This window comes from Desarmillaria tabescens (genome assembly GCF_030435595.1).
Source record: "Desarmillaria tabescens strain CCBAS 213 chromosome Unknown EV420scaffold_42, whole genome shotgun sequence".
Taxonomy (NCBI): domain Eukaryota; kingdom Fungi; phylum Basidiomycota; class Agaricomycetes; order Agaricales; family Physalacriaceae; genus Desarmillaria; species Desarmillaria tabescens.
In genome coordinates, this window is record NW_026848341.1 from 208,689 (window position 1) to 227,140 (window position 18,452).

The 18,452-nt window shown below is 47.5% G+C and overlaps 7 protein-coding genes across 7 annotated transcripts; 5 read left to right on the forward strand and 2 right to left on the reverse strand.

The window, feature by feature from the left end:
- Window positions 1-11: 11 nt before the first annotated feature.
- EV420DRAFT_853352 (2-nitropropane dioxygenase) lies at window positions 12-1,952 on the forward strand. Its single transcript, XM_060483720.1, has 10 exons — window positions 12-327; window positions 378-428; window positions 480-771; window positions 826-844; window positions 900-1,177; window positions 1,234-1,407; window positions 1,461-1,567; window positions 1,623-1,654; window positions 1,719-1,741; window positions 1,790-1,952. Exons 1-10 carry the CDS (start codon window positions 252-254, stop codon window positions 1,857-1,859), a joined length of 1,122 nt encoding a protein of 373 aa, XP_060326418.1. The 5' UTR covers window positions 12-251; the 3' UTR covers window positions 1,860-1,952.
- EV420DRAFT_853459 (uncharacterized protein) lies at window positions 1,604-3,610 on the forward strand. The gene is made up of 5 exons (XM_060483721.1): window positions 1,604-1,654; window positions 1,719-1,741; window positions 1,790-2,262; window positions 2,324-2,792; window positions 2,848-3,610. The coding sequence occupies exons 3-5, from the start codon at window positions 2,046-2,048 to the stop codon at window positions 3,308-3,310; spliced, it is 1,149 nt and encodes a 382-aa protein (XP_060326419.1). The 5' UTR covers window positions 1,604-1,654; window positions 1,719-1,741; window positions 1,790-2,045; the 3' UTR covers window positions 3,311-3,610.
- Window positions 3,381-4,744, reverse strand: EV420DRAFT_1567395 (Metallo-dependent phosphatase-like protein). The gene is made up of 6 exons (XM_060474110.1): window positions 4,471-4,744; window positions 4,403-4,424; window positions 4,308-4,346; window positions 4,136-4,264; window positions 4,028-4,088; window positions 3,381-3,978 (listed from the first exon to the last, which is right to left on the reverse strand). The coding sequence occupies exons 1-6, from the start codon at window positions 4,719-4,721 to the stop codon at window positions 3,710-3,712; spliced, it is 771 nt and encodes a 256-aa protein (XP_060326420.1). The 5' UTR covers window positions 4,722-4,744; the 3' UTR covers window positions 3,381-3,709.
- Window positions 4,745-4,748: 4 nt separating this feature from the next.
- EV420DRAFT_1567407 (Alpha/Beta hydrolase protein) lies at window positions 4,749-6,665 on the forward strand. Its single transcript, XM_060474111.1, has 9 exons — window positions 4,749-4,932; window positions 4,986-5,111; window positions 5,231-5,340; window positions 5,394-5,482; window positions 5,542-5,567; window positions 5,614-5,740; window positions 5,796-5,924; window positions 5,973-6,293; window positions 6,349-6,665. The coding sequence occupies exons 1-8, from the start codon at window positions 4,772-4,774 to the stop codon at window positions 6,171-6,173; spliced, it is 969 nt and encodes a 322-aa protein (XP_060326421.1). The 5' UTR covers window positions 4,749-4,771; the 3' UTR covers window positions 6,174-6,293; window positions 6,349-6,665.
- A 1,267-nt stretch (window positions 6,666-7,932) lies between these two features.
- On the forward strand, window positions 7,933-9,961 carry EV420DRAFT_853692 (aromatic compound dioxygenase). The gene is made up of 13 exons (XM_060483723.1): window positions 7,933-7,978; window positions 8,036-8,386; window positions 8,438-8,506; window positions 8,559-8,619; window positions 8,679-8,783; window positions 8,837-9,027; window positions 9,080-9,123; window positions 9,177-9,270; window positions 9,320-9,423; window positions 9,475-9,495; window positions 9,566-9,591; window positions 9,648-9,718; window positions 9,775-9,961. The coding sequence occupies exons 2-13, from the start codon at window positions 8,172-8,174 to the stop codon at window positions 9,872-9,874; spliced, it is 1,101 nt and encodes a 366-aa protein (XP_060326422.1). The 5' UTR covers window positions 7,933-7,978; window positions 8,036-8,171; the 3' UTR covers window positions 9,875-9,961.
- Window positions 9,962-10,012: 51 nt separating this feature from the next.
- Window positions 10,013-15,031, forward strand: EV420DRAFT_1767342 (P-loop containing nucleoside triphosphate hydrolase protein). The gene is made up of 31 exons (XM_060480916.1): window positions 10,013-10,312; window positions 10,369-10,377; window positions 10,428-10,436; window positions 10,489-10,583; window positions 10,638-10,670; window positions 10,719-10,883; window positions 10,934-11,020; window positions 11,071-11,315; window positions 11,369-11,604; window positions 11,655-11,726; window positions 11,774-11,816; window positions 11,867-11,904; window positions 11,960-12,025; window positions 12,078-12,124; window positions 12,186-12,238; window positions 12,292-12,557; window positions 12,610-12,630; window positions 12,682-12,760; window positions 12,816-12,829; window positions 12,880-13,020; window positions 13,067-13,232; window positions 13,287-13,401; window positions 13,465-13,517; window positions 13,576-13,766; window positions 13,816-13,889; window positions 13,940-13,948; window positions 13,998-14,095; window positions 14,155-14,482; window positions 14,539-14,606; window positions 14,655-14,729; window positions 14,779-15,031. Exons 1-31 carry the CDS (start codon window positions 10,151-10,153, stop codon window positions 14,985-14,987), a joined length of 3,267 nt encoding a protein of 1,088 aa, XP_060326423.1. The 5' UTR covers window positions 10,013-10,150; the 3' UTR covers window positions 14,988-15,031.
- On the reverse strand, window positions 14,948-18,417 carry EV420DRAFT_853746 (kinase-like domain-containing protein). Its single transcript, XM_060483724.1, has 15 exons — window positions 18,086-18,417; window positions 17,993-18,032; window positions 17,804-17,934; window positions 17,642-17,749; window positions 17,455-17,587; window positions 17,217-17,402; window positions 16,926-17,164; window positions 16,673-16,877; window positions 16,573-16,619; window positions 16,424-16,513; window positions 16,281-16,364; window positions 16,163-16,228; window positions 16,012-16,114; window positions 15,659-15,957; window positions 14,948-15,602 (listed from the first exon to the last, which is right to left on the reverse strand). The coding sequence occupies exons 1-15, from the start codon at window positions 18,377-18,379 to the stop codon at window positions 15,030-15,032; spliced, it is 2,598 nt and encodes an 865-aa protein (XP_060326424.1). The 5' UTR covers window positions 18,380-18,417; the 3' UTR covers window positions 14,948-15,029.
- Between the last annotated feature and the right edge of the window lie 35 nt (window positions 18,418-18,452).

Sequence of the window (18,452 nt, forward strand, 5' to 3'; positions counted from 1 at the left end):
TTCGCTCGGAGAATCCCGGTTCACGGTCCGAATTCGTCTTTCCACGTGGCCGGCTTTCGGCACTTGAAACACCGGAACTTCCAAATTTTTCTCCAACTTGATTCTGTCGTTTGCCAGCTGCAGATCACGATTACGGTGACCAGGGGGGTAGCTCGGTCATCAGTGCTAGTCTCATGACATAAAGTCCGGCACTTCGTCAGTCTCTCGCTTATAATGCTCTCACACTTGCTTGTGTTCTACGTTCCCCCGCCATGCCTTCCTCATCTCCCATATTCTCGACCCCCTTGACAAAGTTGTTCAAAATCAACCATCCTGTCATGCTCGCAGGTCAGCCTAACACGTTGCATGTCCCCTACCAATAATTACATATCGAGTAGGAATGAACGTTGCTGCTGGACCTAGGCTCGCTGCTGCAGTTACCAATGCTGGTAAGGCTAGTTTACCAGTCGTCATCTATTCTTAACAGTGACATTCTCCAGGTGGGATCGGTGTAATCGGCGGAGTCCAACAGACCCCCAAGTTTCTTCAAGGGAACATCGAAGAGCTGAAAGGGTATTTAGAGGATAAGAACGCGCCTTTCGGTGTAGACCTGCTGTTACCCCAAGTCGGTGGAAACGCGAGAAAGACGAACATAGATTATACCGGCGGTCAACTTTCCGAACTCCTCGATGTGATCATTAATGGCGGCGCCAAGCTTTTCGTCTGTGCAGTGGGCGTACCTCCGAAATGGGCCGTGGACAAGCTGCATGATGCTGGCATTGTTGTTATGAAGCAAGTTCATCTTCGCGTGTTCAGCATGTCCGTCTAACGTGTTCATTTCTTCAGTATGATTGGGCATCCGAAGGTTTGCTGATCCCTACTAATCGCCCAGTTGAGTTGATTAAGGTCCAACATTACAGCACGTAGCTAAAGCGCTGGCACAAGGTACGAAATCACCTGACCGCACGCTTTGCTCGGACTCCATTTTTGAGGCTTCTTTTTTGTCTTCAGGTGTCGACATCATTTGCGCCCAAGGCGGTGAAGGCGGTGGGCATACTGGGGATACACCCTTTTCCATCCTTATCCCTGCCGTCGTAGACCTGTGCAAGGATGCTAAAAGTCCATTAACGGGAGAACCCGTTATCGTTGTAGCAGCCGGAGGAATTGCCGACGGAAGGGGCCTGGCTGCTTCGCTAGCGTTAGCATCGTTCTCAGGTTCTAGCGTCTACGTTAAACGTTAATTGCTTTGTGCAGGTATGGCGCTTCCGGGGTATGGGTAGGCACGCGATTTGTTGCGAGCGTCGAGGCTGGTGCGCCACCCATTCACAAGCAGTCGATTGTGAAAGCTAGCTATGACGATATCTTTCGGACTGTCATATACACCGGAAGGCCTATGAGCGTTTTGAAGACACCGTATAACTCCGATTGGTATGCTTATCTCCTTGACTGCTCTGCTACTCGGAAGCTAACTTGGTATCTAGGGAAACAAGACGTCGCGATGAGATAGAAAAGCTGACCTCGCAGGGTCTCGTACCACACAATGTTGAGCTGGAAAAGCATCCCGAAAAATCGCTCCAGGGCCGCCCTTGTAAGTCTTCCGCTTATTGCTGGAGTACGGATCTTATTGTATGTATGGATATAAGGGCTTATGGGGAAGGTGGCTGCATCTATCAAGGTCAGTCTCAGTGCCACTCACCTATCGCGCTTGAAGCACTGATATCATGCTATTTATACTTCAGGAGATCAAATGGGCCAAAGAGATGTGAGCAGAATTGTCGTTTTTGTTATTTTATCTCTCATATCTTCGTAGTGTCGACGAGATGGTGATGACCGCGGCGAAGAGTCTACAATCAGCGAATGGGCTTACTGCCAAGCTATGATGATGTCATGGCGTCTTACTTATTCCCTTGTATACTAGCTTCGAATACTGGCGTCGATAACAGGGAAGCATTCTTTATCTTAATCTGACTTATCTCGTGAAGGTATGGCCCTGCGAGGAGCGACTACTTTCAACGGCATTCCGCAGGACCGAAGTCTTTATATCCTGTCTTCTGACCAGCCACGATATGTTAGTTCCCATGCTACTCTATACCTGCGCGTTCAGCCTCGCTTGCATTCAATTTGTATTGCTATTCCATTATATCAGGAGTAGGCGACAGCAACTTTCAGATTACTTCAAGCTCTCAGGCGTCCCTCCACCAACGCCTCTGCCTCACTTTGACATATCCAAAGCCAGACCCCGTCCTTATCGCCCGTTTCGATGGCAGTATATCCAGCATATGTGTAAGTGTGTCATTCACTAAGTTGTCTTTCATGTATCTGATTACAGTATCTTTGGATGAAGCGCTCAAGAAGATGGAGCCGGACTGGTGGCTTGAGCTCGAGTCGACGTACTGCGAGAGGATCGCCCAGAGGAAGGTGCTGTACGCCAAATACGGGAAGAAGATCGTCAATGCACTTCCTGGCAGTGAAGGAGCGTGCAAGGAGCTCATGGAGATGGTCATCCAGTTCCTCACACATCGGTATCCCAATCAATTCATCTATGACGCCAAAGATGGAGCCCTTGAGAATCGGATCCTGGGGACCGTAACACAGACGCGACGCATTGATCCGCTAATCGTCTTACTCGAGAATGTACCGGAAGATTTCCTCATTACCCAAGGAGACGCAAAGACAGGACTGTACTCTCTACGCGCGGGTGTTTCTTGCTCGGCCGTGGGATGGAATTTGGGTACGAAAATCGGGAAGAATCTCAGCGAGATACACGTGCCGGTGCCGGATTACAAGGAGAGGATGGAGTTTTCCATGGATAGGTGAGCATCGGTTGGCGCTGACATGCTTATCTTCATGTGACTGATTGGGTTGTAGGTACTTTAGGAAGATGCCCTGCGAGAAGCCTATCCAGCGGGGATCATGGGGCCTTGAGAAGGGTCACCCGTTGTTTTTGCAGCCTGACACGCCGGAGTGGGCCGAACGCGAGGATCCCGGTACACAGGAACAGATGGATATTAGCGACATAAACCTTCGAGTGGATTGGCAGACACTTCGTCGGCTACCCGTGTCGAGGGCTATTGTATTCAACTTCAAGGCTCTCTTCACGCCGGTGGTGCAGTTTCGGGAGGAACCGTACATTCCGAAGTTGTTGCTCAAGGTCCTGAAGGAGGGGAAGAAGGAGCTTCTGGAATATAAAGGGACGCAATTGGTTGAGCACGTCGTCAAGCCTAATCTGGAACAGTGGGCTAAGGAGCAAGAAGATAAAGGATGGGTTCCAAAGTCGTGGGAGGAGAGAACGCTAGATGAAGACCCGTTCTTCCCTGGTTGGCACTCTTGATACATCATCTTGAAGATACATGTTCACTTTCGTTTGTCATTAATGAATACACGTTACACAAAAACTAAATTCGATGCAGCAAGATAGCCTAAGAGAAGTATCTCTACGGGCATCATCCATTGTTATGTGTCCCTAATCACGATTGAGACGTCTTTCATGGGAATAAGGCGTGTCATTCACAACTAACAAAAACATTTACATACTTCTTTCAAAGTACCGGCGACCAGGTGCGGGCTAAACCCAAGCGTGGGCAGCTTGACGCGCTACCATTGCGCTACGACGGCACTCTTAGTCAGTGCATTCATACTCAATGCGATGCAGGTGTGGGCCTCGCGTTGGAGAAAAGTGCAGTCAAATAAAATACAAAGCTCGCGTTGTTCGATGGCATAGCTGGGATGATCACCAATTTCGAAGATCAACAATGGTAGCACTTGGCTTTCTCTTCATTGCCGCATTCACAGAGACGCGTCCTCCGTCAGGAATGGATGCCCCACAGGCCTCGTGAATGTGTCCAAAGACATGTAACCTGCATTTCTCGAGATCGTTCATTCTCTCGGCCAGCTCTTCGCATCCAGCTGATTTTCCTCTTCTCGTTGTATCATGGATTTTGTGGGGCGGCGTATGAGTGAGCAGTATCTCGGTATCGAGTGGTATTTTCCGGCTAATTTCTGCGACCCAGCTATGTCAGTCTATGGAATCCAAAAGAAGGGATCGTACCTTGTCCTTGGCGACTGCCTCGGTACTGAAAAGCTCCCGCTGCTTTGTACACCGAAGAACCCTTTACGACATCAGGTTCCGTTGTTGCCGACCTTGAACGAGGCGCACCGGCGATCCAAAGACTTTCCACTCCTTCCCAGCGGACGTTTGAAATGTCAGAGACTCGTATTCCAGATAGTATAATCCGTCGTTTTGAAACTCGTCACGTTTCATGTATTTCTTGAGCTCGTCATATTCCTGCCAATGTCAGGCATTGTCAAAAGGCCATTTTTTAACATACTTTGACTGATATTGTGTCCAGGTACGGATCCAGTGCCATCTATACATTAAACAATTGTGAGTTTGATGTACAGCATACATCGACCCAAAACGCACATCGTGGTTCCCAGCAATACATCTGACAGGGTATCAGCTAAAGCGGTGAGATGCAAGTCAAGACCGACATTTTAGTGAGATGGGACTGCGAATTCAACCAATTCATCGCGTAGTGAAGCTCTTCGACAGTTCCCCACATTGTCAAGTCACCAGCATGGAGTAGTACATCGCCATCCGGCAAAGGGTATTCGTTGGAATGAGTGTCTGAGATGCAAACAAACCGAGTCCAGTCTTCGCCAGGCTTTGGTGGAATTTGTCCAGGCAGGCAGTAAACGCGAGCAGAATCGCTGGACAGGATGTTACCGGGGTGAGCGGTCATGAAAGTAGGAATCAAGGGGCATGATGATGTCAACTTGACCCCGTGCCACGATGTCGGTAGAAGACTGGCCCTCGATTTTCGATCCTTCCTCTTGCGTCCGTCGCGGTCTCTGTCCTGTTACTGAAATACGGAATACCACGACATTCGAGAGCCATTCTCTGTATTTCGAGCAACATGGAACTGGTCCGGAGAAGCTGGTCTTCGTCATGGGGTAAGCCAGCATTTTACTCGAGTTCGACGATAACTGAACGCTAGTTCTTGTAGGCTAAATAGCAGTTCATTCGCGTGGGCCCTGCAAGTCGCGCATTTCAGCAGGCTTCCTCAGTACTCAGTCCTTGTCTTTGATAATCGTGGTGTCGGATACAGTGGTGTTCCAAGAGGGCCTTTCACGTAAGTCAATGTTACTCAGGTTGCATATACAGTACTGTCGGCTACTTGTCGCCATGATTGACGTGGTGGTCCAACTCCAATTTTCGCTCCTTTGGTTCATCTTATTTATTCTAGTACAGGACTAGCGCCATGGCAGAAGACCTTGTTGCGCTCTTGGATTACGTTGGTTGGAAGGAACCCAGAGGGATACATATCATCGGCTTGTCTCTTGGCGGCATGATAGCACAAGGTGTGATCGTGTGCAGAACCTTTTAACGTCATTCATTAACTAAACTATCGCAGAGGTAGCCTATCGAATTCCAGAACGAATTACGTCCCTGACTTTGGGCGTCACTACGCCCGGAGGATATCCATGGACCAACTTTCCGCCAGTATGTATGCTTTTTGTTGTTGATGTTCGTTCTGATCTAACTAAGTCTTTCCTTTGCAGTGGAAGGGTGTTATAGGACTCTTGAAGTGCGTATTCGATACCTTCCTGAACTATTTTTGACCGTCTCTGTAGAGCCACATTCACCAAAGACCTCACTATCAAGATCCCTATTATACACGATATGGTTTTTACCAAATCCTGGCTCGAAGACAAGGATGAAGAAGATCCTAGGCGAACCAACCGAGAACGCGAAACAGAGGTACGTTAGAGGTTCCAATTTTCCTAAGATTCTCGATGAACTTACATCTTGGCAGGTGCTCAGGAACCGCATAAATCTGACCAAGCCCCAAACTCTTTTAGGAACTATATATCAGATGTGCGCTGGTCTTACGCACCATGTTACTCCGGGTCGACTGCGCAAAATTTCCTCCTCTGTCCCTAAGGTTCGTTCTTTGTGAATACATCAAGCCTGACTCTCATCCTTCCATCAGGTTCTTCTTGTCACAGGAGACGAAGACAACTTGGTGAAGTCAGATAACACTTTCTATCTCAAGCGGCACATGCCCGAGGCGGAGTTAGTGCAATGGGAGAACACTGGACATGCCATTCACTATCAACGCCGACGTGAATTCAATGCTTTGATTGAACGGATAGTCAAAGAAGGTCGGGAGACGGCCTTGCAGCGAGACTAGACCATTATATTAGACATCTATCTTACATCTAGAAGTTACTTTTTTTCCCCGGAATATTATGTGTTCGCTTATCACAACCCTGCTAGTCGAAAGCCAATGGAAGGGCGCATCGGCGACCAGGTACGCTACTTTTCCATCAAAAGTCAATGACAATATCGTGCTCATGTTCTATCAGGTTTTAAACACACTTGACCTAGTTGTCGATCCTCCAAACGTTTCTCTCCGATAAAGACATTGCACAAGTTAGAAACGCGTCTTGTAGATGCACTCGTGTTCGAGTTTTGTTGTCCCGGTCAAAACAGCTCCCAGGCGCCCATGATGTTCTGTGTGCTCCTCGGGTTCTTGCGACAGACCCGACTGATCTTGAGATATTCAGCTATTGCAATCAGCCTTTGCATCTACACAACTGTCTCGTCCGCAGCATCTACAAAAGTTGTAAGAATTGTCTCCGGATGTGTTATAATGCGTGGTGCATGATTCCTTTCGTAAGCTACTTAACTTCCTCCCATGACACGTTCAATCCTGTCCTGAGAATTCAAGTGGCTTCTATCGCAACAGATTCGGGAACGCTTTCAAAACCAAGATCAAATCTGCATCCTACGCGTTTCCTTCAAGATGGTGGGTTAATTATATGCTTCCCACTTCAACCCTGGGGGCCTACACCTGCGATCACACGCTCCCCAAAACCAAGTGGACAATGTGTTGCCTGATTGAACTCAAGTACACAGTGACATACAGGAGCCAAATCCGACTATGCCACCACATGGTGTATAGGATCCAATATCTGGAAGAACGGCTCTATGTGAGTAAAGCCATGAATATGGTTGGCCACGGTGGTTAGTCATGTTTCCATGGATATTCTGACGCAGACCACGGTAGTTGGCGCAAAGGATCCGAATCTTCTGATCAGCCATTTCGCTGATGAGGGAAAGCAACTCGGAAGAATTTATGCATGCTTCCCAGTTTCGTATCACGCTTAAACTCGAACGTCGTGTAACAGCGGATCGCTCCCGCTTGTCAATCTTCCACGGCCAATAGAACTCAGTTAATGAACAGAGGACTTACCGAAATTCGTCCACGCGGCTTCCTACCATTAGTTCGTGTCTTCACCTTCGCTTAACATTGCAACCTCCGCTTTGGCGGACGTCGTCCGACTACTCGCGCCCATGTGATTCAATCCTTCCACACGATCTTATTTCTGGCCCTTCCAACACTCAGCTGTCATATCAACAAATTTTCGTTGTCCTCATGATAGCAGCGGACCTTTGTTCGTCAGAGGGTGGTGAGTTTTAGAGTTATTCTTTAACAACAACAAATGATGATGTTGATGCTATGATGGCAGTCATAATATCTTGGCACTTTTTGTCTACATCTTCGAAAGTGAAGTCAAGGTATTCGTAAACCTCCTGCTATGGTCTTACATCGCTCTTCTTGATGACCAGGTAGTGCCGCACGAGCGACACCGGACTTCAAGTTCATGTTAATGGATGGACACCACGGTCCCAACAATCAAATGGGTACTCGTTCATTGGATGGGGCCGACCCATCGAAAAAGCGCAGCAGCTGTGTGAAATAGGATTTACCTCACTACTCCTTGGCCATATGAAGCCATACGATAATTTACTGACTCCGGAAACCAGAAACCAAACCAGATTTGACGCCTTGAACAGATACTTTCCTGTGCGCGTTTGACAGAAAATGCTGCTTTCTAGTCATGTCAGATCGAGCCTAATCGTGCTTCTCGAGACCGTTGGGTGACGTGTGCTGACTTTCGTAACCCTTGAAATGAATGATACGCAATAACTGTAAGTGATCCATCTTTCTGAAAAATCTCGGAAGTATTTACAGAATTTCACCCCAAGCAAGAATCGCAATAACTTCGGACAGCCTGTCGGCCCAACCGGCAGCCTGAAAAACCACACGCCTAACCCATCGATAGTCATATAAAGACACATTGAATGGCTGGAACTAGTCACCAGCCGACGTCTGCATTTCTCCATGGTTTCCACACTCTCTGTTCTGCTTCTTGCGGCCTCAGCTGTGACCTCTGTCACTGCCCATGCAGGACCAGCTCCAGTTAACTGGAAACGCGACAATCTGGAAGCTCGAGCATCTCTCGAGAAACGATGCGGTTCTGTTCTTGCTGCCCGCCGTGCGAAGCGGTCTCTTCAAGCCTCGGAGAGTGTTAGGCGGAGAAGTGACATCATTCCTAGGTATTTATCATGTTCTATCTAAAATCTCAATGCTCAGTGTTTTCGTCCCAGGCAAACCTCTAGTAATGATAGTACTTGCTTCGTCACTCCCGAGGTCACACAGGGTCCGTACCATATCTTGTGAGCTAACGTTTTCCCGAATTTCTCGTCACCTTTTGTTTATTTACGTTAGGGCTGAAATCGTACGCCAGAACATGACTGAAGGCCAACCCGGGGTCCCTCTTGAAGTCTCTGTACGTGTTTCCTCACCTCACAGCTTTAACTATTCTAATTAAAATGGTGTAAATGATAGGTGGATTTCATCGACATCGACACTTGTGATCCCGTACAAGTCTGGGTTGATGCTTGGCATGCGAACGCGACAGGTTATTATGCCGGATATGTCGCGTCTACTGGTGTGAGTGGTTAGGATGTAAGCTCAAGCGGCGCATGCTAACGTGGGGAACCCAGTCTGGCATTGGCAGCGGTGCACCCTCCGGGGGAACCCCGAGTGGTGGTGCACCTGGACCGTCGACGGCAACAGCAACAGCAACAGCGAGTCTGGGCCCTTATGATGGTGCAGACTCTTACGACGCAATGGATTTCCTCAACACGGCTGTCGGTGACAACAGTACTTTCCTACGCGGTGTGTGGCAGACCGAGTAAGAAAAGAGTTACATCTCCGTTCAACTCAACCGCTGACTTGGGATTCAGCGAAGATGGCCACTTGACTATGTATTCCATTTTCCCCGGCTGGTGTATGCAACGATTCGTTTTAGATTCCAGACATTTGCTTATGCTCTTCATGAAGATTCGGGCCGCGCGCAACATTTCCACATAAAAGCGTACCCTGAAGGAGAAATTGCAGAAAATGGCACTTTCATTGCCACCGGAAGTGCAGTCCAGTAGGTTTCCTCTTTAGAGTTACCATGCACTTTTTTGATTCTCCATTAGTACAGGTCAATTTTTCTTCGATAATGCTACTTTAGAAGCTGTCGCCGTCCTTGAAGAGTATGCTGCGAACTCTATTTCATGGGCTGACGCTGTTACCAATGACGGTACTTACTCGATTATATTTCCACTTGCTTGACCTAACATCCTCCTTCCAGCTGATATGTGGTATCCTTACCGTGCGTTTTCTTACTGTCGTGCATGACTGCTAAGTTGCTGTGATTCCCTTCTAATACCATCCTTTTATAGAGTCAGCTACGGGCTACAATGCAGAGGTTCGTATTTGATGTCTAAATCTTGAACTCTGCTGTTGACGAGAATGTCTGGACAGATGGATATCACCTGGGTCGGCGAGGATATCACAGATGGACTCATTGGTAGTATCACTGTTGCATTGAATATGTATGTGCTCTCTCCCCTCCCTTTAGATCGCCTTTAATGGCTTTATTTAACCTAAGGTCTTACTCGAGTCCTGAACTCAGCACTCAATACGCCGACTTTGATCTGGATGAATACCTATCAGCTAGTCTTCTACCTTCTGCCTCGCTAAGTGCATGAATACGGGATGTTAAGTGTAGTAGAGTCTATTTTTTGTAGAACCTGTTTCTTTGGATTATGCCTACTGGAAAATATTTTACCTTGACCTGTTGCAAGTATTTAAGAAGGCCGAACCGAACGGTGATCGTTCTCGGCAACATTCGGCAAAAACTTTATATGCCGGAACTTGCTCTGGAACGACGACTTCCTTTCGTAACGGCGCGCTGAAATATCCAGGAACTGCTTGCTGTTCATTATCTATGCGATAGATCTGCAGAGAACCAAAGTAGAGGGAAAATGACCGACAAGAAACGCACTCGACTTCAAGCTCTTCATGAAGCCGTTCCGTCGACCTCTACTAAGGTCGCCAACCGACCAACGAAGAAGCCCAAGAAATCCACAAATTTTCAAGGCAGCAAACAACCTGATCTTACTGAATGGCCCAATCATTTCAAACTGGTGTGTCACTGTCATCGTCTACGCGAGTGTCTGCTAATAGTCTATCACGACTTCAGCTATTTAAGGTACGCAATGGTGTTTTAAAGTCATAATAACTACCTATATGTGCGTACAGGTGTTTAAGGTAAGACAGATGAGCCACCCGGAGCCGGGCACTAAGTGTTGGCCTGCTACAGGCACTCAACACCGTCCTCGCGTTTGTATCATCACGAAGAGAGCTTGCCACGTCTTTCCCTGTAATCCGTCAGTCTGTGGAGAACATTACCAAACAGTGAGGCTTTTTTCCAGCGGTTTCCGGTTGGTCCCTGAATATAATTGTATTCAGGCCTTTGGAGCTGGCCCAAGTGGCGGAACTCAAGTGCGCATTTTACTTACTTGCGTCGCAGCGTCTTGACCCGAGTAATAGAGCCCTGTTGCCTGAAATTATCACTTTTTCTTACGTGCCTACTCTTCCTGAGGATACAACTATCCTTCCAGGCCCATCTTCGCAGGGTGCCGCAGAGTCAGAAGGACATGTCTTGCGTCTGGAATTCGTGGACAATTGGAACGGGGGGTCAAAAAATAACCAAGGGTAATGTCCTGTCCCTTCTACTTTTTCACGGTACATTCATCCCATGATAGCCTTTTTATCCCTTCTGCACGTTCCGCCACCCTGACTAAAAAGTTGATAGACAAGCGCAATAACAGATTTATTCAAGCCGTTGAAGAGTGAGTTATCAGCTTGATTCTGTCAGAGCAACATGTAATGGTTCACTCAGTCTTCTGCAGGCAGTCTCAGCTGAGGAAGATGCTGTTGTTCTTCTTCAAACGGCTGCCAAAGCATGCATTCCGGTTATGCCTGAACAGACTGCAGGGGATGACGACCTTGAGCCATATTTTCCGGTGCCGGAACCAAAGGACCGCCCTTCAGTTCAAGAAGTCCTTACTGGCATCATGTCGCAGCATTGGTATAAGGACCAAATTGTTACACAGAGGACTTTCCAAGCCAAGGATGGCCACACAGGTTATTTATTCAGTCTGCATTCCTTTTCCTTTCTGACGCTTATTTGCCCAAAGATCTGGAGCTGGATGAGCCTTTATCGTCCACAATTCAACTCGCCTTGAAAGATTCACGAAACATCACCAGTCTCTACTCTCATCAAGTAACGGCCATCAATGCTATCGGTCACGGAAAAAATGTCATTGTGTCCACGAGTACCGCGTCAGGTAAAAGTGTTATCTATCAGGTCCCGCTATTACGATTTTTGGAAGAAGATCCTGAGGCCACAGCCATATTCGTCTATCCGACCAAGGTATGCGCTCACATAAAGCTCGAACCTGCTATTCAGAAACCCGTGTGTAGGCATTAGCTCAGGATCAAAGAGGAGCTTTGGAACAGCTGCTATGCGCATGCCCCGGTCTTCAGCACGTTAAAGTAATTTAGCACTAATTCGAAATTATCTCGCTTATATGATACCTTAGGTTTCAACATACGATGGAGATACTCCTCAGGACAAGCGTAAAAGTGAGTTGATGCGATTACTCTTTGACCAACCCTGACTAAGCGACGTGTAGGCATCAGAGAGACCGCGTCTGTGATATTGACTAACTTCGTAAGTTATCTTTTATTGATCGTTCAAAGAAGCGCTCTAATCTCGTGTGGTCTAGGACATGATCCATGTGTCTATCTTGCCCCAGGAAGATTGCTGGCGAAGATTCTTCAAAAATATTAAGGTTCGCACAAGATGCGAATCTTGGGCCTCCATTTGACACAGTCGATTTGTAGCTTTTCGTTGTGGATGAGCTACACTACTACATGGGTCTATTCGGCACGTAAGCATTCCAACAGCTTTCTCTGAGGTCCCTTTGATTTCAGGTCTGATCTAACTTACAGTCATGTCGCGTATATTATGAGAAGATTTCGCCGTATATGTGCAGCAGTAGGAAGTGGGTTCATTTTTGTCCGGTCTTAACCAGTCAGTATCTGATACGAGTCAAAGATCGAAGAATTCGCTTCGTTTCGTGTAGTGCCACAATATCAAACCCAGGAAGTCACATGGAACGTATATTTGGCCTCGATAAAAGTGATGTTGAAGTTATTACAGAGGATGGTGCCCCGACGGGCGAAAAGAGCTTTGTGGTCTGGCAACCGTCAACCATCGATCCTGTTGCCCCCGGTTTTGGAAGAGACAGCTCTCTATCGGAGGCCGTTAGACTTATGATCCATTTGATGAAACATGGTATCCGCGTAATCTTGTTCTGCAAGGTGAGCTGAGACTTCATTTCTCTCCTTCTGGTCTTGATCTACAACCCATTAGTTCAGGAGGGCGTGCGAAATGGTAGAGTAACCAAACAACGAACATACAGAGCCTCAGCTGATGTCATTCCAGGTCATGAAAGCTCTTCGTGTTATGCTAGGAATGAGTCGGCGCTCTGATATCTTGCACAGAGTGAAGTCTTACAGAGGTGGTGAGTGCCTCTTTCTTTACGCAGGCTTCTTTCCACTTACGCCGATAGTTTCCAGGATACTCACCAGAAGTGCTGTGACCTGTTTTGTGACCTATTGAATGCTAACCCTGTTTTGTTAGGATCGACGGGACATAGAGCGTGATGCATTCAGCGGGCAACTCCTTGGAATTGTGGCCACAAATGCACTAGAACTCGGTGTGGACATCGGTGCTCTTGACGCCGTAATTATGCTAGGCTTTCCGCTCAACATATCAAGTCTCGTCAGTAGACAGTTATTTCTTGAGGAATTTTATTGATCCTTCATAGAGGCAACAAACTGGAAGAGCAGGTCGAAGGTCCCGCGACTCTCTGGCGATCCTTGTGGCCGAAGGCCTGCCCATAGATCAGTACTATGTCAACCACCCGGAAGATCTATTCGATAAGAGTCCCGACGACTTGGTCATCGACTTGGATAGCAAGTTGACCTTAGAAGGTGCGTAATCAGTTTGGAAAACCGGATTGAAATCCATAGCACGTTTGATCATAGCCCACTTGCAATGTGCTGCAAATGAAATGCCGGTATCGTTGAAAGACCAGGTCTATTTTGGTCCTCTAATGGTCGAGGTTTGCAAGACACGACTCATTGCTGACGACGAGGGATGGTGAAGCTCTAACTGATCTACACATGACATCCCCTTTCTGATCCCCCTTCTGATGATGCGTAGGTACCACACCCACCACAAATTCCGCCCTTATCCATCTAAGCATATCGCGCTTCGTAAGTTGTTGTGCTTATAACTTTACGGCTCTTACATGTATGTTTACGCCGGTATCAGGTGGAGTTCAAGAGGACAAGTACCTAATCATTGATGTTACGCAAGAAAGACACATTATCCTCGAAGAGATGGAAATGTCTCGTGTCCTCTTTGAAATCTATGATGGTGGTGTCGTGTGTTCTATCTTCTACTTCTGTAATCACTATTTGACACTGTCTTCCAAGTTTATACACCAGGGAACAACTTATATTGTTAGGGCAACATTTTTTGTTGTATGATTCGCTGGTTAAAAAAAAGCAGGTCAAGGAACTCCGCCACAGTGCAAAAACTGCTACATTAATTCAAAAAGATGTCGACTACATAACGTCACCTAGGTGTGTACACACTATTTCAATTCTTTTTCTTTTCTCATAAGGCTTTTCAGAGATTATACGTGAGCGATACCGTTCTAGTATTTTAAGCTTCATGTCTAAACTGCAAAGTGACGTGAACGCGGCGCAGACGCTTCGCATTCGCGAGATCAAAGGTTCTTCGGAACTTGCATATTACGGAAACGTCGAGGTCAGGACCTTGGTCTTTGGTGAGGACGCCATGTCATCTGTAGCCGTCCAACATGGCTTATGTTTCTGAAACCGGCAGGATATTTTGTGCTCAAGTTCTCTCCTGCTCATCTCTGTTGTTCCTACGAGGGGCTAAAATATTTTCATAGGGACCGCAAGATAAAAGACGTCGTTGATCTGGACAATGATCCTTGGGAGCAAGAGACAGTAGGAATGTGGCTCGATGTACCAAAACAGATTCCGGGCTGGTTGAACAACAAAGGGATAAAACCTGCGGCAGCTATTCACGCAGCCGAGCACGCATTTCTCAATAAGTTTGCGTTAGCTCAAGATGTCAGAACCGAATGCAAAGCCGAGGAGAAGGAGATCAAGATCCAGAAGGAATCACAACGCAAGCGACCTGCTCGGTAGAATGCACCCTTACTTTACCTCATGACCTGCGGTCTAAGCTTTTCTTCATTAGGCTCATATTCTGTGATCATGTCGGACAAGGAATGGGCAGTGGTGTGACGGCAAAGGCATTCGACAACGGTATGGTTCACGCTAAAATTGGGGCCTTGAAGCTGACATGAGTCGCAGTTTATGACATACTGCATAAAGCATATGAGGCAGTTGTCAATTGCGACTGCGAAGATCTCAAGGGCTGTAACAAATGTAAGCAATCTGGCTTCGATCCTTGTGCATCCTAAGCAACAGTTTCCAGGTGTACAAAGCCCCTCGTGCACAGAAGGCAACAAAGTCTGTTCGAAGTCCGGTGCCCTGGTCATCCTGAAAGCTTTGCTCGGCTATGAGGTCGACCCTGCCAGTATTCCAGACGAACACGACACGTTTGAGGGAGGAACAGACACCATAGTTTCTGCATCTCACGTTCGTAAATTGGGAGACATCGAGATAGAAAGAGACCTAAAATAATCCTGTATAAATAAATTAACGAACATGATGATACTGATACGACTACGCTAATGGATCAAAATCACCCCAGTCAGTGTTCGACTTGGAGTTTGAGGTACTCCAGGGTTGTTGGGCGGGTTTGGAGGGGGCAAGTATGCCACCCATGGTCATTGTAGGGTTCAGTGGGGCTGACATCCCTGGGGTTTGTGTAGGGAACAGCGATGGTGGTGGTGAAGAAGCGGGAAGAATGGGATTCTGCAATGTGCTCATCGTCGGAGCTGGAGTAGAAAATGAGATGTTATAATTGGGTTTCTGCGGCTGTGCTGGAGGTGAAAAGCCACCAGTGTTGTTGGGTCGCATAGGAGACATTGTGGATGTAGAAAGCGAGATATTGTAATTTGGCTTTTGAGGTTGCGGTGGCGGCGGTAGAAAACTGCCTGTGTTCGTGGGCTGCAGAGGACTTGAGAAGGACCGATTAGACGGCGGTGAAGGGAAGGGTGCGGAGCTGAAAGAAGCCGCTGGAATTGGTTTGGCACCCAGCCGACTTCCTTGTGTGGTCCTAGGTGAGGAGGGCGAAGTAGGTTGCAGGGGTAGTGCAGCTGGTGAGTTTAGGGCAGGACTGTGTGCTCCTGACGCCTTGGTAAATTTGGACACGTTAAAATCAGAATGGAAGGAGAGAGAACCAGGCTTACTTCATCACTGAAAATACTGCCCCATACATCGTCATCCCAAGAGGTGTTGCTCCGTTTCTGCGGTGTACTTATACTTGTACTAGCAGGAGCAGCCGCGCCGGCTCCTCCTCCTACGAGGCTTTCAAAGTCGACAGCACCGGCGAAGCTATGAGTGCTGGTACCATTTCCATTGACGGCTACACCCGATCGATCTTCCAGTCTCTGTGAATCACGAAGGAATTGATTGTGCTCCTTCTCCACTCGATCACCTAATCTCTTGATGACGTCCATGAAACGTTGGAACTGTTCTACATTCAGAACTATCGTACACATTAAGTAAAATCTGGGGCCGTCGAGCATTCATTAGGACTTACGTGGACCCATGGACATTGCCCAAAGCTGAGGAAGCACCAGAGTAGCAACAGCTTCTCTGTCGACTTTGAAGCCCATTGCTTCTTGAACTGCCAAGGTTGCTGTCTACTGTGGTATGAATTTTCAATTCGCACGAGTCTGATAACCATTTACCATCACGGCGGGCTCTTTGGTACGAATTTTTGATAACAAAGGAACGAGTTTCTGGGTCAGACTTGTCTAGATGTTCGGCGCTCAGCAGTTGTGTGAAAAGGGATGCGAAACCACTAACCTGATCTAGTGTCTTCACCATTGCCAAGAAGGTCTCCAAAGTAGCAACTTTTACGGTGAGTATCCTCGTCTTAGTGAAGACAAGCTATACAGGTGGGCGTCAGTTAGAGAGATATCCTGTTGAAGCAATAAACGTTGTCTTACAGCGACTCTTGGAAACATTACACCTTGTACCTCGGCGTAGTCAATGGTGTCGCACAAATCCGGGATTATTTTCAGAGCACGTTCTTGAACCTCACCACAAGACCTAGTCAGACACGTCTGGAGCCTTTGCGAGATGGAAAGGAGCTCACGACAGCATGCTCTGACTCTAGAGCATTATACACCAATGGCAGAACCTCTAGGTAGCGATCAGCACGATTCATAGGCGATCTTGTCCGTACATGGACGTACCTCCTCGAAAGACAGACTTGTCAGTCTTGCTTTGCAGCATGGAGAGATTGTCCAGTAAAGTAAGCATGTTCTGCGGAGGCTCCTTGACGGCGAACAACGGTTTCAGACTCGGCAGGACCATGGAAGCAAACTGAGGAGCTGAGAGCACGGTCGCTATAACAAAAACATTCGGAAGGATATACGGTAGTAGATGCGTGTCTTTCATCTATAGTAGACTTAGCAAGAACAAAATGTCGACGGACAATGAATGCACCTCTTCGAGAAGAGAAGGCAGTATCTTTCTCGTCCTGAGGCCTTCTGAAAACTTGTCCAGAACACTTGTCAGACCCTTCATGAACCCGACCTTTTCCTCCCTAGTCTTTGCTGTAAAATTAGATCGATCCAGGAAATTTAGAGTCGATATTGGTAGAGACGAGAAAAACGGATGAGAAGGAAGCGTTGTCGGAGTCGGTCTATTATTCGAGTGACGCGTTATTAAGGAGCGAAGAAGACCTTGAATGATCCATTAGACAACGGGAAGATGGGAACCGCCAAAATGACTGACCTTGTAAGTCAGCATCAAGTCTCTCCATACCCGGAAGGGCTCGTCCAGCATTCTCTCTTAACCCTGCTAGACTGCCATGTGTTTGAAATGGCGTCTGTCCTTTACAATGTACCGCGTAGAGAACAACGCCGAGAGAGAACATGTCGGATGAAGTTATCAGGACTTCATCTAAAGCATACTCCGGAGCTGCATAGACCATGGTTTAATTTGTGGTGAATAGAGAAGACGCGCAGCTCACCCATATAATCAAAAGAACGCTGTATGTACGGCGGTACACGTCCATCGAACGTCGGGAACTCCCATCGCGTTGGAGAACCATTCGGTTGGAGGAGCGGAATAGTGAGGCCTAAACCGGATATCTTCCAATCACCCTTGAATTCGCAAGAACGTCAGTATCTCGAGCGTAGACCGTATTCGACACGTACTGCGCTATTGATGATAATGCTCTCTGGGCATATATTTGAGTGTATTAGCTGCGCCGACGTGTGAAGGAAGGAAAGGCCTTTGCAGATCTGCAAGATGCCCTTTTGAATCTGGAAGAAGAGTGAGGAAATCCAGTGTATATCGCGAACCAGAACAAATCGCACCTCGACCTCGTCAAGCTCCACCCAAGGCCGGAATCGTGAGCTACCAGGAATCGACATATCCAGCGACGAGAGAATAGGTTCTGTCGCAAAAATGAGCTCGCTTCGTGTTTCTTCAAGAGGTTCGACCATTTCTTGACACGTTCAGTCAGCTCTCTCGGTCAATAATTAAATAATTTGTATCTGGCTAACCGAGGATGGATGGATGTCGCAGCCGACCGAGTGCTGAAGCCTTTAATTTTTTGAATTGATAGTCGTGGCATGAACACGAAGGAGCAAACGCACCTCTGCTTTCAGCACTTCCAATATCCTCTCCTTCGACAGCGGACCCAGCCTCTCCGTATCAGGCCCACGTTTATCGAAACTCCATACCGCTACCCGTTTGTTAGTGACTCGGTGGTAGGCACTCTGGACCTTCCATAGTCCGATATGCAGTGAGACAGGCGCAGTTTGAGGTGAATTCGAGGTGGAAGCTGGGCCAGGCGTGGACGATCTGCTTCCTGTCGTTGAGGGGTCGCCAAAGTTGTACGACTGAGAAATCGCAGTGCGAGCAAAGAACGAAGTAGCCGCTGCGAGCATGGTGTTCGAAAGGGAAGAACGTCAAATTTGAACTTGTGATGGCGAAATTCAGTAACACCTCCGACGACTCTCG

Coding starts and splice junctions, on each gene's coding strand:
- EV420DRAFT_1767342 (XM_060480916.1), top strand. CDS start 10,151: ATGACCGACAAGAAACGCACTCGACTTCAAGCTCTTCATGAAGCCGTT. Junction 10,884..10,933: donor GGGTCAAAAAATAACCAAGG/GTAATGTCCTGT, acceptor ATCCCATGATAG/CCTTTTTATCCCTTCTGCAC. Junction 12,631..12,681: donor TCAGGAGGGCGTGCGAAATG/GTAGAGTAACCA, acceptor ATGTCATTCCAG/GTCATGAAAGCTCTTCGTGT.
- EV420DRAFT_853746 (XM_060483724.1), bottom strand. CDS start 18,379: ATGCTCGCAGCGGCTACTTCGTTCTTTGCTCGCACTGCGATTTCTCAG. Junction 17,588..17,641: donor GCATTATCATCAATAGCGCA/GTACGTGTCGAA, acceptor TGCGAATTCAAG/GGTGATTGGAAGATATCCGG. Junction 16,620..16,672: donor CAAGTCTGTCTTTCGAGGAG/GTACGTCCATGT, acceptor ATCGCTACCTAG/AGGTTCTGCCATTGGTGTAT.
- EV420DRAFT_853459 (XM_060483721.1), top strand. CDS start 2,046: ATGTTAGTTCCCATGCTACTCTATACCTGCGCGTTCAGCCTCGCTTGC. Junction 2,263..2,323: donor GCAGTATATCCAGCATATGT/GTAAGTGTGTCA, acceptor CTTTGGATGAAG/CGCTCAAGAAGATGGAGCCG. Junction 2,793..2,847: donor ATGGAGTTTTCCATGGATAG/GTGAGCATCGGT, acceptor ATTGGGTTGTAG/GTACTTTAGGAAGATGCCCT.
- EV420DRAFT_1567407 (XM_060474111.1), top strand. CDS start 4,772: ATGTCGGTAGAAGACTGGCCCTCGATTTTCGATCCTTCCTCTTGCGTC. Junction 4,933..4,985: donor AAGCTGGTCTTCGTCATGGG/GTAAGCCAGCAT, acceptor TAGTTCTTGTAG/GCTAAATAGCAGTTCATTCG. Junction 5,741..5,795: donor ACCGAGAACGCGAAACAGAG/GTACGTTAGAGG, acceptor ACATCTTGGCAG/GTGCTCAGGAACCGCATAAA.
- EV420DRAFT_853692 (XM_060483723.1), top strand. CDS start 8,172: ATGGTTTCCACACTCTCTGTTCTGCTTCTTGCGGCCTCAGCTGTGACC. Junction 9,028..9,079: donor CGCGGTGTGTGGCAGACCGA/GTAAGAAAAGAG, acceptor CTTGGGATTCAG/CGAAGATGGCCACTTGACTA. Junction 9,719..9,774: donor ATCACTGTTGCATTGAATAT/GTATGTGCTCTC, acceptor ATTTAACCTAAG/GTCTTACTCGAGTCCTGAAC.
- EV420DRAFT_1567395 (XM_060474110.1), bottom strand. CDS start 4,721: ATGACCGCTCACCCCGGTAACATCCTGTCCAGCGATTCTGCTCGCGTT. Junction 4,425..4,470: donor CAGTCCCATCTCACTAAAAT/GTCGGTCTTGAC, acceptor ATACCCTGTCAG/ATGTATTGCTGGGAACCACG. Junction 3,979..4,027: donor AGGCAGTCGCCAAGGACAAG/GTACGATCCCTT, acceptor GCTGGGTCGCAG/AAATTAGCCGGAAAATACCA.
- EV420DRAFT_853352 (XM_060483720.1), top strand. CDS start 252: ATGCCTTCCTCATCTCCCATATTCTCGACCCCCTTGACAAAGTTGTTC. Junction 1,568..1,622: donor ATCGCTCCAGGGCCGCCCTT/GTAAGTCTTCCG, acceptor TATGGATATAAG/GGCTTATGGGGAAGGTGGCT. Junction 1,742..1,789: donor ATCAAATGGGCCAAAGAGAT/GTGAGCAGAATT, acceptor ATATCTTCGTAG/TGTCGACGAGATGGTGATGA.